At 43.4% G+C, this 9,544-nt stretch overlaps 2 protein-coding genes across 2 annotated transcripts; both read right to left on the bottom strand.

Annotated features, from left to right (window-relative positions):
- Positions 1-660: 660 nt before the first annotated feature.
- On the bottom strand, positions 661-1,975 carry cbln12 (cerebellin 12). Its single transcript, XM_041054540.1, has 3 exons — positions 1,694-1,975; positions 941-1,060; positions 661-858 (listed from the first exon to the last, which is right to left on the bottom strand). Exons 1-3 carry the CDS (start codon positions 1,973-1,975, stop codon positions 661-663), a joined length of 600 nt encoding a protein of 199 aa, XP_040910474.1.
- Positions 1,976-3,777: 1,802 nt separating this feature from the next.
- Positions 3,778-9,409, bottom strand: trim110 (tripartite motif containing 110). Its single transcript, XM_041054542.1, has 8 exons — positions 9,338-9,409; positions 7,967-8,636; positions 7,778-7,873; positions 7,465-7,698; positions 6,437-6,459; positions 6,095-6,240; positions 5,503-5,774; positions 3,778-4,787 (listed from the first exon to the last, which is right to left on the bottom strand). Exons 2-8 carry the CDS (start codon positions 8,453-8,455, stop codon positions 4,518-4,520), a joined length of 1,530 nt encoding a protein of 509 aa, XP_040910476.1. The 5' UTR covers positions 8,456-8,636; positions 9,338-9,409; the 3' UTR covers positions 3,778-4,517.
- Positions 9,410-9,544: the final 135 nt, after the last annotated feature.

The raw sequence follows: 9,544 nt of genomic DNA, 5'->3' as shown, positions 1-9,544 counted from the left end.
ATGTCTGTCTTTACATATTCGTGGAAAAAAATAACTTACATTGCAATATACTTGGTCAACTTTATATGATTTTATTTCGATATTTCTCCTCAATAGAAATTTCTGTATAAATAAACATTTGTTGCAGGAGACTAACAGCCATAAAGAGGAGCATCAGTCATACGACACGGCAGAATAAAGGGTAAGTTTGGCAAGTTTGTAAGCTAGACAGGATGCCATGTGGAGAACAGCAGTGTTTCAAACAGTTTGAGTAAAATAAGACAGATGCTCTCACCTAGTCTTTGCACAGAAGCCCACATTGCACATGGCCACTTTATAATTTTGTCACAATTAAAATATCTCTCAAAGTAACCCAGCAAATATTTATACACAGAATACAGAGCAAATTAAAATCACAGACAAACTTATTTTTTCCACTTTTTCACAGCTCCTTTTTTTTTCAGGTGAAAATTATTTGAATTTGCACAATCATCTCTGCATTTTGCATAAAACACATTCTCTCATGCGCTTTGTAATGAGTTACAGATTGAAACCTTTCTTCTCTCCTGCTTCACCCCCTCCTCCTGACAATACTCTCAACCTGGAATTTATTCTCACTCCTCCCCCAATTCACCTCCTGCCACCCATACAATACTTCAACCTCCTCTCCATCCACCTTCCTCACAAGGGGAAGACCAGAAACCCAGAGAAGGTGGAGTACTTCCAGCCTCCCATCAGGTTGCCTCTCTCCAGTCTGAGGTAGGCCTTATCCCCCTTCTCCATAATTACCAGGCCGGCGTTGGTGGCAGCTTCTCTGGTCACGTCCTGGTCCCCGGCGAAAGCTGAAATCATCGGCCAGCCATTCACCATCAGGCTGACCTAAGGCAGACGAGATAAAGGGATCAGAGAGCGCGTGCTGATCCACTGGACAGATAACTGTGTCACAGTTGAGGTTTTGTACCTGGATAGTTTGTCTATTGTAGGCCTTCACAACATGGAAGTTGAAGCTGTACACTCCTCTCCTTGGTGCCAGGAAGACACTGCTCTCTTGGTCAAAGTGAGTGCCGACGTTCACCAAAATCTGATTCAACAGATGATATGTGACATTATACATGAAACAGCAAAGGACACACAAGGTATGCCAGAGAAAAAGAAGACCTTTGATGACCAGTGAATAACAGTGGGCCCACTGTCAAAAGAAATTCCCCCTCCTCAACTATGTACATATCTGCTCACATACTCTGGACACTCTGGACATTACTTTTACCCATGCAATTAGATTTCAGACTGCTCCCAAAGTACTGAGTCATATTTTTACATATCCGTTGCCAAAAAAAAAAAAATCCCAAAATGTCCATGGAAAATGCAGATAGTGCAGCACAATCCTACGGTTTTGTGGCCAGACGGCTGCATTGTGAATCCAAAACTTCAGTGTTTACCTCATTAGCATTTCTTCTCACTGGCAGAACTCTAATCATATGTGCATCTTATTGGAAGAAGACTTCTGTCTACAAAATATTGGAACATAGCTTACAGAAGCTGTGTGAGGGAAACAGTGATCTATGTTTTGTTTTTTCTCCCAGCACCATGAAAAACTCAAATTCTGTTAAACAGTCTGGGAAGTGTGACTACTTTCAACCTTAATGATGGTTTTTCTGACATGTACAATATCACACTGTAACTCAAAGACATACATAAGCAGCCATATACTCACATTGTCAAAATAGATAATCATGGTGCGGTTGCTCATGTCCGTGGGCTCGTGATTGGTCTGGCGGCTGGCGGAGAAGGCCACCCGGCCCGAGCCGGAGCGGACTGACATGCCCAGGGCATTACTGGCCGGCTCAGATGAGGGAGTGGAGTCACACACGACCAAGCATTTCCCCTCAAGGATGATGGGCTCTGTGTCATTCTGGCCCCTGGACCCCATTGGTCCCCATAACAGGAGCACACCCAGCAGTAGCGGGAGGTCAAAGTGGATTGACCTGGGGTGCATAACTGATCCTGAGCTGTTTAGTTGAGTATCTCTGATTAATTGTACTATGATGAAGTGTCACTTTGGACAATCTGAAGTGTAAATAAACATGCTATGGTGAAAGAAACTGTCCTTTTGGAAATTTTCCAAACCTCTCTCAGAGTTCAGAGGTGATTGGATTAAAACAGAAAGAGAGAGAAACCCTAACACTTAAACCACTATCCAGTTTTCACTGGTACCATCAAGCTGCACTAAGGTAGCAATGAAACCAGTGAATGTGTCTCGAAATGAAATTATATTCAAATATGAAACTCAGAATGGTTCAGTGGCCATAGCTGTCAATCACAGCCTTTCTGATTTTTTTTCTGTTTTTCTTGTATGACCCCACAAATCCCAGATCTCTCTGGAGTCCTTTGTGCTGTGTCAGTAAGGGCCAGAATGACAGTCACAGAAAAACCTCTTGGTGTTTTCAAGTTGATTTCCTCAGCAAAAAATAAGACAAGAAGGCAGACGAGCAGTAGCTGGGGACGGGAAGAAAAGGTTTGAAGAGATAAAGATACAGCAAAGTGAGTGAAGATCCGAGCTCAGACTTTAAATGGCGGTGAGGAGGATGTATGAGACGCTGAGGAGAGGTGAGGGGATTAAAAAAAAAAAACAGATGAGGTAAGATTCTGGAGAGGTGACAGGGGAAGGATGTAGGACCCAGAAGGGAGTGAGAAAGAGAGAGGGAGTGGGGGAACAACTCCACTGAGTGACCATCTGTCTTTTACACGTACCCCCCCCCCCCACCAGTGCTGTTCAACACGAAGTCCCTCACACAACACACACGCTCTTTTTCTCTCACTTGCGCTTTTGTTTCACACTTACACATACACCAGTTATATATATATATATATAATCACTTTTTGCAGTTTATTTTATTTTCTCTTCAAGGTCAACAGCCTTTCTTTTGTCTGAACTCATAGCAATTAAACCTTAAGTTGGAGAATAAAGTCTCTTTTTCCCTCAGCTGATGCAATTAAGTTCCACATGTAATTTTTAAATTACAGTTAAATTACAATTGCTAATTTTTTCAATTAGCAACAGCGTGTGCATAAAAGCATTTCGCTCTCACTGCACACGGCTGTTTTTTTGGATGGAGAAGGGTTCACATCAGCCCAAAATGATCTATTATTAACCTTAAAACAAGTCCTCTAAAATGACCTGACTTCTATTTGCTCTGTAAAGCACAAAAAAATATAGATCATCACCTGTTTCCATCTGAACAATCTTGTAGTCCTTGTAAGGTGAAAACAGTCCCAGCTGAATCACTGTAACACGGTCAAAGATCCTTGTTCTTGTCTTGCTCCACTATCACATTATTTCACAGTACGGCAGTCAGTCTGAGCGTAACCCAGCCTCAGCATGCTCTAATCCCTCTGTCTCTCTCCCTGTGTGTCTTTCTCTCTCTCTCTATCTCAGCCACCCCCCTTTCCGCCTGCTTCTTTCTCACCCTCTATGTTTCATCCGCCCACTCACCTTTACAGTGAAATAAAGAAAATGGGATGATAATTGGGTATCTGAGACACTTCAAAGAATACAGTTAGCGAGTGAGTGGCAGTTGTTTACCCTTTTTTTTTTCAAGATCCAATAAAATCAGTGATTCCTTCTTTTGTGTCTTCAAGCCGAGTTAAAAAAGGATCAAGGTTGTTTGTGCACCTTCATGTGAATGAAAAACATTCACACCTCCAATGCTCTGTAGATGTGTAACTACTTTTATTAGACACTATAGAAGATATAAGGCTGGATTATACATTCTTCACCGTCCCGATGGAGAATGTATAGGCACAGCAAGACGTAAATTAAACAGAATAAACAGAATTAGACTTTGAGTCAAACAGAGGTAGGCCTGTGCACAGCTCCAACAACACGCATTAGAAAAAAATCCCTGTCATTTTGTCCCCATTCTATATCAATGAGTACTGACTTAATATTAGACACACCCCTTGATGAGTACAATACAATTCAACAGCACCATAAAGCAGAGCCTCCAGAACTACTCTAAAACAGTTTCAGCAAAAAGTGAACAGTATAGCCTTTATACGAATGTAGGATTTAGTTAAGGACTATTGTATTAGACCGCATCAGTTTTAGCCAGGTGTATCCAATAAACTGGCAACAGAGTTTACCTTTAGAAGTCAGTCATTTGCAATTTTGAATTACTGTGGAATGAACAGCGCAGAATAATCTTCCAATCTTGATGTGAAAACCTATTGCTGTCCTTTTTCAAACAAATCTTCATTTGCTCTCCCATCAAATTCTGCTCATTTCCATACAGCAATTCTCCATTCTCACTGTTCAAGTTGGAAATAATTTCCATGTCAGTATCACCTGATCACCAGTTTTACGTGATGTGCTTTCAGAAGACAAGCTCAGCTAAAAAGTTCCAGTTGGCAAAAGTTCCAGCACAGAGTTGTGTGGTTTGTGGGAAATTAATCAACACCGAACTGTCTCAGAATGGCTTTATCTAAGTCAAACCAGCACAGTTGCCAGTGGAGCTGGCGTCCTTTCCCTTTCCTTCACCTCAGACTTTGACAATAGAGATGCGGCTGTTGAGCTCAGCTTTGTAGAGTCCGAAGCCCAAACACACCGGCTGAGTGAAGGTGGTGGAGAAACTGTGGAGGTGGGTCAGATTGCCAGATGGACCCACCTCAGAGAAGGTGATGGTGCCTGCGCCATAGTCCAAAGCTACAGCCACTCGGTTACTGGTCATTTGGTGCGTGAGGCGGGTCTTTCTGCGGTTGTGCCAGGCAGCCAGCTTCCTGTCGTGCTGCTGTGTCAAGCTCCATGACACCTGGGGATTTAAGAGGCATTTTGATCAAGGAACATTTGGGTTAAAACCTAAAGTGATAAAGACAAAGATAGGTACTCTGTGTACTTTGATCATCATTAAAGGTGTTACATTCAGCATTTCAACATCAGTGTATTGGTGCTGTGCTCATTTTTAAACCTTAGTACGATTGACATAAATTGCAGAAAAGGCCTGGTAACCTCTGTGGATGTATATCTGATGGAAAACTATTGAGTTGCTTTAGGGCACAGAAGGATTTGTCAGGTCTAGCTCTTTAATCAGGTCATGTTCTCTTGTGTCATTTTATTTATGTTCCTGTTTTATTTTGAAATCACTAACCTTGTGTCTCGTTTCAGATTCACTTCCCATCCTCCTGTGTTTCCTGCCTGTTTGACTACCTGCCCCGCATTGATGTGTTGTAACTATGTCCAATTGTCTCCCTACCTCCTCCTGCATTTAAGCTGTGTCTTCCCCTGTTGCCAGATCATCTTAGTCCCTCATGTCTAGTGTTCAAGCCATTTTCCTTGTGCCGTCCTTTTGTGTGTACAGAACCTGTCTTTTTCCTTGTAGTTTCCTCTGATTCTGCCTCATGTTCAGGCTCAGGCTCCCACTAATTCATTTGCTAATAAAAACAACAAATTAATGCTAAGAAATGTGCTATAGAGCGCCTTCAAATGTTGAAGTACTATTCACTAACCCAACTAGGTAGCACATATACCTTGTTGTTCCCAAATGCGTTGGCATCTTTCCCCTTCCGTCCAATGCTTCTATAGCAGACTCCAATATCCCAAAATCCCACAGCCTCTAGCTCCCAGTAGTGGGTTCCAGAGGAGAAGGTCTGGACAGTGAGAACCTGCGGCCAGTGGTCAAAACGTTCAGGGTGAGCAGCGCAGGGCAGACGGTTTTTAACCCGCGTCGCTGAGCGAAGGTCATCAGCAATGCTCAAGAGAGGATGAGCAGTGTTTGTGTCCAGGGTCAAAGGACTGGTTACTGTAGGAGAGGGAAATAATCCAAATTTGAAACACGATGGAGTTCTCTGGCATCTTTTTGGAAATATGCTAATTTGCTTCATGTCCAGAATTAGACATAAAGATTGATGCCAGTCTCATGTCTGTCTGTTAAATAAGAAGCTAAGCCAGGAGCCAACAGTTCTGTAGCTCACTAATTAAGATACTGTATCTTATTTGTCTGACTTGTAGAAAAACCAAAGTGTAAATATGACAAGCATATGGTTATATGATTGTTATGTGAAGGACTAAACAAATGAGATGTATTTCCCCAAACTGTCAAACTATTCCTCTGCTACTCACAGAGCTCCCTCTTGAGTTCACTGAGGCAGCGGAGGGTGGCAGTGATGAACTCACGATACTTGCTCTCTATGTCCTCCAAGATATGCTTCCTGTCCAAACTGATGGCATCAGGGGTGAAGAGCGGGCTGTTCAGATCGGCCAGTAACCTGGAATACAAGAGCACAACACACACAGGCATGAGCACATGTAGATTCAAGACTTGTGCGATTAAATGACTGCGTTTGTCCTTTCTTTTTTTCCAAACATTTTGTAACATGCATAAACTATCTATAAGTGTCTACACATGTCAACACACCTAAGCACATCTAAGGATGCAACAACACTGATTTATTCTGGACTCACTTTGTGTCATCTGACTGAAAGGCCTGAGGAAAGAAGAGTCAAGGACAGCTGAGAAAACACTGACACAAAACGATTCATTTGCAGAAAGAATTACAAACGTTCCTGTGAATAAGCCCGGCTGTATGAAAAGCAAACAAAAGCAAGGTTAAACCGTCAATCAGATATATAACTAACCTCATCAGTGGCCCTGCACCATTGGTCGGGTAGATCTGTACCATCTTTTTTTCCGTGATACATGAGCTTCGACAGCACGAACAATAATACTGATGATAAACATCCTCAGGGATCTGGTGCATACTGGAGCTACTTGGACTCTTTTAAAGCTCTAACAGGCTTAAACTGTTTGATAACAGCGTCTTCTGTGGGTTCAAGTCACAAACACTGATGCAGTTTTCACCTGCTTAAAATACCATCCAGAAAATACTACATAGGCTTTGTGTCTTTACATTTAAGTCTTTTCACAGGTCTCACCTGCCAGTCATCATACAGCTGCCAACAGAGATTATATGGTGCACATCATATAAAACATGATGTGCAAAACAAAAACAGAACTTCCGAGCTGAATTAAAACTAGGGATATTGCATTTTTGCCCAGATGATGGCGCTAGATGAAAGGTTAAGAGATAACCAAAGTGATTACATTTCATCTTGAGGGGATCATAAATATCTGCACCAAATTTGATGGCAACACACTCAATATTTGTTGTGACAACATTGTGACCTCATAGGGGAAATATAGGACAAGTCAAGAGACGATCAAAGTCATTAGGATAATCCTCTGGGAACCTTGAATGTCTGTACAAACCTTTGCACCAGTCCATGCAGTGGATTTTGAGATATTTCTCAGGATAAGTAAAAACTCTGACATGCTGGTAGTGCTAAAGGAAAAGTAAGGAGATCACTAAAGTTCAACAGTTCATTCTGACAGCTCAGAACGCTGCATCAGCATTATTCAGTGTGACTACCCTAAAAATACAATATTACACTGGTAATGTTGAGCACAGTGTCTGTTCAGCACCAGGTCTTACCCAGATGAGCAGAAAGGGGTCCGTCTCTGCCAGCAGCGAGGCCAGGTAGTGCTGGATGCTCAGCGTCTGGCTCATGTCGTCCTTCACCTTGGCGCAGTCTTCGTGCACACGCTCAATGACCTGCTGTCTCTCTCTCTTGGTGATGTCCCTCAGGGCCACCACCAGCTTCTTCACCTGGACCTGCAGATCTGAGCCTATCCGCTCCACCTGGGTGTCGTCCTTTTTTAGAGAGTCCTGCAACCGGCAACGAGGGACTGGTGATTGGTGCCAGATCGGTGATTTGATACTTAAACATTATAATATTTTTACTCACAGTCATGGCAGAATCAACATTCTCGTGCTCTTTGAGGATTCGCTCTCCATCTTTCAGCTTTTCCTCTGCTTTTCTGAGCAGCGTCTGGAGAATGACCTGTGGGATCGCACAGGTCAGCGTTTCAGCAAGCACACACTGGTGCACAAACAAAACATTAAAAAAACACACATTTATGCTCTTCCAGCTCACCTTCAGGTCCTCTTCCACTTGTCTCAGTGCCTTCACTTTGTGCTGAACATGGCCTCCCTCCAGCAGACAGTCACCGCACACGTACGCTCTCTCATCCGCACAATAGTAACGGAATATCTCTGTGTGTGTTGGGCACCTTCGCTGGGAGAGGTCCCCCAAAGGATCCACCAACAAATGGGTTTTAAATGCTGGTCTTTCCAGATGGGGCTGGAGGTGTTCAGCACACAAGGACACCTCACACCTCAGGCAGGTCTTGACAGCCACTGATGTCTGCCCTTCCTCTGCCTCCGGGGGGCAGCAGTCACACAATACTTCACCATCATCCTCCTGGCACTGGGGACAGGTAAATCGAACTTTACCTTCACCGTGGCTGCTCCAGGCCTCCCGGATGCAGGCGGGGCAGAAGCTGTGACCGCAGGGCAGGGGCTGGGCTTGGCTGAAGGTGTCTCGGCACACAGAGCAGGTCAGCTCTTCCTCCTGGGACGCCATAGCAGGGACCCTGATGTGTGTTTGTGTCTGCGTCACGCAAAGCTACTAACTAAACAGTTGGAGTTATACAGAGGAGAGTAATTAAAAATACACTGATTAGATTTCATTCAAATAGAAAACTCACAGATGATCTGGGTAGCTGTCAGTGATTGTACGTTCTGGGAGTCATCCTGTTGTGGGTCTGTGCAGCACAGATTAAAGACAGTTATGGTTATATGCTGCTGTTACATGTCAGAAGCACTGAAGCTCAGACAGGGTAAAAGACACAGCCAATATTGACCCGGTGGTAAGTGGGAAGTCCTTGTTTTACTCCAACTGTGCACTCAGACCAGTAATCCTGTCTGCTGGGCCTCTGCCTACTGTGCTCTATGAATAGTGTACTTAACAATGTAACCACTATTACTGGGAAAATGTAAAGATGGTGGACGAAAATAACACTTCATGATCTAATGTGACGCAACACATCAACACTACAAACTAAGGCCCACAGTGCCATAATGTTTAAATCAGGACTTCTTGAACATATAAACTGAACTCAATCTGAGTTTAGTGAGACAGTTTCATTAAGATTAACCATGTACTTTACAGAGCAAACAATAATATGCAGAATATGATTATTAAATAAATAAAACATGAGTGGTTGGTTATCACAGTAAGTGCAAAGGGGTTGTCACACTGACCCTAGGTGAGCGTTAACTTGACTCAGACCCAAGCTGTTGCTGTAGAGGGATCAGGAGATCATCCTCGACAGCTTCTTGGCCTAATTGACTCTGCATGTGTTCTGCTTTTACATGTTTAACACCACCTCATACACGTCCACCCTCAACTCAATTTTATGGTAATTTTTAAATAAATATTTAAAACAAAAGTGGGATTTCTTACCTGCTGGTGCCCTGGGGTTTGCAGACTGTGGCCATCGGTGAGCATGTGCTGTGAGTATGTTGACCGTGTAGGTTAATCCCAACAGATTCACCCCCCCCGCCTGCCAACTGTTTTCATCCACGGCACTGGACTCACAGAGGTCACATGACACAGAGATGGGGGGGTGAGGAGGGGGGAATTATTAGGTAACTTCAGAGTAAACTGGTT

Source organism: Toxotes jaculatrix, chromosome 14 (genome assembly GCF_017976425.1).
Source record: "Toxotes jaculatrix isolate fToxJac2 chromosome 14, fToxJac2.pri, whole genome shotgun sequence".
NCBI classification, from domain to species: domain Eukaryota; kingdom Metazoa; phylum Chordata; class Actinopteri; family Toxotidae; genus Toxotes; species Toxotes jaculatrix.
This window is presented reverse-complemented; position numbering and strand designations above follow the sequence as displayed.

Excerpts from the sequence above, each read along its gene's own strand:
- cbln12 (XM_041054540.1), bottom strand. The coding sequence starts at position 1,975 with ATGCACCCCAGGTCAATCCACTTTGACCTCCCGCTACTGCTGGGTGTG. Across the intron at positions 1,061-1,693 it reads TGATTATCTATTTTGACAAT|ATTTTGGTGAACGTCGGCAC; the intron begins GTGAGTATATGG and ends CTGTTGAATCAG. Across the intron at positions 859-940 it reads ACAATAGACAAACTATCCAG|GTCAGCCTGATGGTGAATGG; the intron begins GTACAAAACCTC and ends CGTCTGCCTTAG.
- trim110 (XM_041054542.1), bottom strand. The coding sequence starts at position 8,455 with ATGGCGTCCCAGGAGGAAGAGCTGACCTGCTCTGTGTGCCGAGACACC. Across the intron at positions 6,460-7,464 it reads ACCCCTTTCTGCTCATCTGG|GCCTTTCAGTCAGATGACAC; the intron begins GTAAGACCTGGT and ends TTCTTTCCTCAG. Across the intron at positions 6,241-6,436 it reads TTTCAGTCAGATGACACAAA|GTTACTGGCCGATCTGAACA; the intron begins GTGAGTCCAGAA and ends CTTGTATTCCAG.